This window comes from Sinocyclocheilus rhinocerous, unplaced genomic scaffold (genome assembly GCF_001515625.1).
Source record: "Sinocyclocheilus rhinocerous isolate Xijiao unplaced genomic scaffold, SAMN03320098_v1.1 scaffold792, whole genome shotgun sequence".
NCBI classification, from domain to species: Eukaryota; Metazoa; Chordata; class Actinopteri; order Cypriniformes; family Cyprinidae; genus Sinocyclocheilus; species Sinocyclocheilus rhinocerous.
In genome coordinates, this window is record NW_015626872.1 from 1269562 (window position 1) to 1276007 (window position 6446).

General features: G+C 38.6%; 1 protein-coding gene across 1 annotated transcript in view; it reads right to left on the reverse strand.

The window, feature by feature from the left end:
- The window catches only part of daglb (diacylglycerol lipase, beta), a 9565-nt gene continuing 3119 nt past the window's right edge, over positions 1 to 6446 (reverse strand). The window contains exons 5-12 of the mRNA XM_016527874.1: positions 6117 to 6239; positions 5904 to 6031; positions 5702 to 5828; positions 3724 to 3860; positions 1880 to 1972; positions 1251 to 1323; positions 934 to 1184; positions 1 to 690 (exon numbers count right to left, since the gene is read on the reverse strand). Of these exons, the coding sequence (XP_016383360.1) occupies positions 495 to 690; positions 934 to 1184; positions 1251 to 1323; positions 1880 to 1972; positions 3724 to 3860; positions 5702 to 5828; positions 5904 to 6031; positions 6117 to 6239 (1128 nt within the window). The 3' untranslated portion in view covers positions 1 to 494. The remainder of the gene's footprint in view (positions 691 to 933; positions 1185 to 1250; positions 1324 to 1879; positions 1973 to 3723; positions 3861 to 5701; positions 5829 to 5903; positions 6032 to 6116; positions 6240 to 6446) is intronic.

A 6446-nucleotide genomic window follows, 5' to 3' on the forward strand; every position in this document is an offset into this window, starting at 1 on the left:
GTCTCACTTTTTTACAACTTGAACAGACCATCTTTTCCTCAGCATTTTTATTTTTGAAAAATGCATGATATCCTGAAAAGGCAGCAGTGGAGTAAATGAAGAGACTCTCGTCTACATCAGAAGAAAGGTTTTCATGCGTTTGGTGCCATGCATCTAAGTCTCATATGGCGTTTTGCCAACTGATCGGCCGATCCTCATTTGGCGAAGATACATCACAAAAAACATCACGCCACCAGTACACTGATAATACTGACATTTTCTTGCTCGAGTCCTCATTGAACAATCACAAAAACGAAAGTAACTCTTACAGCTGAACAACACAGCATAGCAAATAATGTGAAGCGATGATAACTTTTATGGATGATGGGAATATATGGCAGTTCATGAAGCCTTTAAAAAGCAGGCACACTAATGGGAGTATAAATGCGCAAATAAATACGCAAAATAAAACGAGGAGTCCAGTAAATCTTGCTCCCGACAGTCTTTTGTGAAGCTCAGATGACGTTCAGGTGGCTGTTGCTCATGGAGGACGGGCAGACAGCAAACGGCTGTTCGCGGGTCAGACTGCGCAGCGCGTGCAGAACCACATCAGGCATGTGATCGGCGATCATCCGCGGGCTGATCAGAACATTACGGAACGATGTCTCACTCGACCACTCGGCACGGTATCTCACCTGAGAGAAGCAGTGTCTGTGTACAGAGAGAGAGAGAGCAGTCAAAGATTTTAATAAAGAAAGACATGAATCAATTTAAAAAAAATTTTTTTATTATTATATACTTCATTTTATTATTTTTAACAATTATTTTTAATTAAAATGTTTTTAAATTCCAGACATGAATAAAATATAATTTTTTACATTATTTTATTTAATAATTTTTGAGCCATTATTTTTAATTCTGATCAAATCACGCATCCCTGGCGTGTGTGCTGACCTGCGAGCGGGCCCGTCCTCGGTGATGTGCAGGATGCGTCCCGGCGGGTACAGGGGCAGGTGTGTGGGGTGGGAGGGCGAGTCGTCGGATGACAGGCTCTGGTAGGTGTTTGAGCGCTGAACTAACAGACTCTCCTCGCCTAGCAGCGGCTGGCTAAGCGCCTCCTCCCGCCGGTTCTCCAGCTCCGTAGGGAAATCATCAGGAGTTCCTCCAAACAGCTCGTACCAGCAGCCGTGCATTAGGATCTTATACTGAGAGACAGAAACGTATCACTGATAGAGTATAGGCAGGCAGAGTGTCTGAGTGAACGATCTTACCTTTGGCTTACTGCAGTTAGAAACCATTTTTAGTAATCTTCTTTTCAAGTCTTCCATGTTAGGGATGCTCAATCTACAGAAACGAAATGAGCACAATTTGAGGAAGTGATACGAACCAGATTATACAAATAGAAGTGAGAAAAAAGGAGCCAGGAACAGGCTCTCTAAATTTAGCTACACTTTTACGCATAAAAATGCTTAAAGATGCTTGCTTGATTTCATTTGTCTTTCTTTCTTTATATAGCACTATATAAATGCAACTCAGTTGCCGAAAGTGCTTTACAAGGTAAACATAGAAAATAACACATCAACATGATAATGGTAAATGGCGTTAAAAAAATAATACAATCCTAAAGCAACACCCATTTTAAAATGCCATAGAGAGTAAATGAATTTTTAATTTGGATCTAAAAATAGCCAGAGTCGGTGCCGTTCTAATAGCCAGTGGCAACTTATTCCACAGATTTGGACCGCTCACCGCAAACGCACGATCACCCTTGAGCCTAGATCTAGTTCAGGGCACTGTTAAGAGTGGCAGATCACTGGATCTAAGTGATCTAGAGGGAACATCTGCAAGATAAGGTGGAGCATCGGACTGATGACATTGTGGCCGTTTGACTAAATCTCACCTGGGTACGAGATCTTTTCCCAGCACCACCGACACGACAAACTGCTTCGAGTAATCGGCCAGCGCTTTACTGAGGAGAGAGAGTAGACACGAGCTAAAAATGTGCTGTTTACTGACAAAATACTACGTCAAATTATAAATAATAAAAATAGCAAACTGTGCTCTGTAAAAGGGCTGCAAGTGTTTTAGCATTGTATTTTAGGACTGTCAAGACCTTGATCTCAATGACCTCAAAGTAAAAGGCGGTGAAAGTCTGACAGTAATCAGTGTTGAGTACTATTGTTAACCCTGCCTGGTTTAAATGTTTCAAAATGATTAACAGTTGAAAATATTCGTTAGAAATTTGAGATGGTCCTCACTGCAGAACACAAGATCCAGGGGGCGTGGTTGGATCCAGATCAAACTCCTCCCACCTTACATATACCTAAACCTACACACGACAAACTGCTTCGAGTAATCGGCCAGCGCTTTACTGAGGAGAGAGAGTAGACACGAGCTAAAAATGTGCGGTTTACTGACAAAATACTACGTCAAATTATAAATAAAAAAAATAGCAAACTGTGCTCTGTAAAAGGGCTGCAATTGTTTTAGCATTGTATTTTAGGACTGTCAAGACCTTGATCTCAATGACCTCAAAGTAAAAGGCGGTGAAAGTCTGACAGTAATCAGTGTTGAGTACTATTGTTAACCCTGCCTGGTTTAAATGTTTCAAAATGATTAACAGTTGAAAATATTCGTTAGAAATTTGAGATGGTCCTCACTGCAGAACACAAGATCCAGGGGGCGTGGTTGGATCCAGATCAAACTCCTCCCACCTTACATATACCTAAACCTACGCGTCTCCACACCCTGATCCCTAAACCCACCCATCTCCACCCCTAAACCTACCAATCTCCACCCCCCATATACCTAAACCTACCCGTCTACACACCCTGATCCCTAAACCCACCAATCTCCACCCCTAAACCTACCAATCTACCCATCTCCACCCCTAAACCCACCCATAAACCTACCATTCTACCCGTCTCCACCCCTAAACCCATCGTCTCCACCCCTAAACCCGTCTCCACCCTTAAACCCACCCGTCTTCACCCCTAAACCATCCCGTCTCCACCCCTAAATTAACCCGTCTCCACCCCTAAACCCAATCGTCTCCACCCTTAAACCCACCCGTCTTCACCCCTAAACCATCCCGTCTCCACCTCTAAATTAACCCGTCTCCACCCCTAAACCCAATCGTCTCCACCCTTAAACCCACCCGTCTCCACCCCTAAACCTACCATAGGATCTTGTGTTCTGCAGTGAGGGGCTAATGAGAAATTTAGAAAAGCAATCAAATGTAATCAGTTACATTACTTTAATATAGTTCATGTTAACTAATGCAGTTAAGTAATGTTAACAAATGAAATCATACTATAAAATGTAAGAGATTAACTTTAAGTGAGCGTTACACAACAACAACAACAAAAAGAAGTAATTTAAAGGTAAAAAAATATGGGGGGGGGGGGCAGAATAATGCACATGTAAATAAATGCATATTTTCTAATATATCACAGCTCTCCTTAGAAAGCCACACGATCAGAGGAATCGTTACGCCTGTGGCATAAACAGCACAGGATTAGTAACTCTCAACCCTAAATATGAGCGATAGTAAAAGCCCAGGAAAAACACTAATATCGAGACTTTATGCAAACTCTATGAAATGGCTCATTTGAAAATGAAATGACCTCGACAGCAGCGAATAAAAGGTCAGCTCGGGAACGACTGGCAAGCGTCAAGAGTGTGATTTGTTTAGGGAAATAACAGCCTGAGCGTCAGTCGAGCACAAACACACCTGCAGATCACACACGCTTGCTTTCTCTGATCATTATCAGTGTAGAACTGATGCCTGAACTCACCTTCAGCGACAGCGTTCCCCTCACAGCGACCAGGACCGCCTCTCTCTTGTGATCTAACGCCACGTAAAACGGGATCTCGTAGATCTACAGAGTAAACAGACACTGCTGTAGGTTGGACTGCACAATATTTGAAAAACTGACATTGTGATATCCTCAAGCCCTTTTCGGAAACTATAAGTAAATAGAGTTTAAAAATCAATCTCGTTCTACTTGAGTTTTTATAGGCCACATTCCCACTGTTTTTAACCAATTCAATATGCTGCTTATAAAGTAATAACAGTTATTATGATTTTATTGTGATTATTATTAAATAAAATACTACAGTAATAACAACCCTTATGAGTCAATTTAAAAAAACTTACACAGTGGTTCTTAGATGGCAAAAATGTCCATGTCAAAAAAAAAAACGGTTCTAAAAATATTATATTATTAATCTTTTTATCAACATCAGTTCTGATCAAAATTCCAAAAAATCTTTGGTAGTTATTACAGTCTTGGATTTGTCAATGATCAGCAACAACACTAATTTTTATGCATTATTGTTTTTTTGTTTAGTGTCAGATAAAAAAAAATTAAAATAAAAAAAAACCTATGTATGAGTACATGTTCCACAGGCCAAACCTGAGAAGAAAAGAGTAAAATTGTAAAAAAAATAAAAAAATTAAAAAAAATAAAAATTGTAAAGCCAACAGAATGATTAATTTGACTGTAATACAAATAATCTAAAAAATAATAAAATAATAAAACTTTTATTATTACTTTATTATTTTTTTAGAATATATTTTTATTTATTTATATTTTAAAGTTTTACTGTAAAAATGTTTACATAATAAATATACACAGTACACACACATATAGTATGTGTGTATATATATATATATATATATATATATATATATACACATACATACATACACACATGTATATATTATAGAAAAATATGTTAGATTTATATATAAAATATTTATAACAAATTATATACTAGTATAAATATACATACAAATATTTTTAAAAATATATTCATATATGTGTGTGTATTTATATATACACAGTGCAAACACAAAGTATGTAAACATCAACTTTTATTCTGAATGCGATTAATCGCCCTAGATTCATGAGAGTAAATGAGGGTGAAATTAAAATTCCAATAAAAATACACATTTTTGACAATTTATATAAAAAAAATGAAAAAGATAAAAAATGTCTCTAAGGATGCACAAGGGATAATAAAATATTTTAATTTGCTGTAAATACTAATATACGTCTTATTTCTTGATTTTCAAATGGTAAATCATCAAGCTTTTATTTTGATGGGTAGCCAGCAAATAAAAGAGAAAATCCCCATTGGTTTCAGAATAAAGCCCCACTGAAACATGAATCATGAACCACGTGTCTGTAAATGTCATGCTTCATTCTAAAAACTGTGGATTTATTTAATGAAATCACAGCCTGCGCAATTTAAAAAAAATCACAAAGCCATATCATGTTTATTTCGATATATGTGACCCTGGACCACAAAACCAGTCATAAGGGTCAATTTTTTGAAAAATCTGGAATCTGAGGGTGCAAAAAAATCAAAATATTGAGAAAATCACCTTTAAAGTTGTCCAAATGAAGTCCTTAGCAATGCATATTACTAATAAAAAATTAAGTTTTGATATATTTATGGTAGGAAATTTACCAAATATCTTCATGGAACATGATCTTTACTTAATATCCTAATGATGTTTGGCATAAAAGAAAAATAATATCCTAATGATTTTTGGCATAAAAGAAAAATCAATAATTTTGACCCATACAATGTTTTTTTGGCTATTGCTACAAATATACCCCAGCGACTTAAGACTGCTTTTGTGCACCAGGGTCACATATTGTATTGGAAACACAGGCATTCTGAAGTACACTGGAGTCACTCGAGTCGTCACCTGGTTATGAAAGCTGATGTGGATGAAGTCTCTGTACTGCAGGCCTGTGCTCTGTAAGATGGAGGTGAAATGGCAGCCCAGGGTGTCTCCTCCGACCAGATCGTACTCCGCCTGACGGCTTCGACAGCTGAAACACAGATTCAAATGAGTGCAGCTCTGCATTTAACACTGTTAGGGTTCAGCTGGCAAATGTCATACGCACCAGTCTCCGCTGAGTTTGCAGAAGCCCGTGAGCGGGTTCGAGTAGACGTATAGAGGCCATCCGTATGCAGCCGCTGCAAACTGCATAAAGTGAATGGCTTTCTCAAGCTCAACCTCCAGATCCTCCCTCTGAGAAAAACACAGGAGGTGTGAGCTCACCCAATGCACAAGCTACACGGTACATCCATCAGCTACTGCAGTGATAAAGACTCACTATAGGGGAGGACGGGCTGTGGGACAGGACCTCATCAGGGTCCCTGCAGTGCTCCATTTTGTCTTGTTCCTGATGCAGAAGAGCCAGACCAGCCGCGATGTCACTGGGAACCAGGTCTGTGTCCTGGAAACAAGACAGACAATGCGCCATAGCAACGGACGCCCCTAATATATATATAGAGTTATATATATATATAAAGAGTTCATTTGCAAAAACCGATAAACGCCACTTTAAAAAAAAAATGAGCTGATTGCTGTGCATTATTCTCCACATATAGCGCGATCTGAACCCTAAACACGTTTTGTCAAAAAAGCCGGTTTTATCCATCCA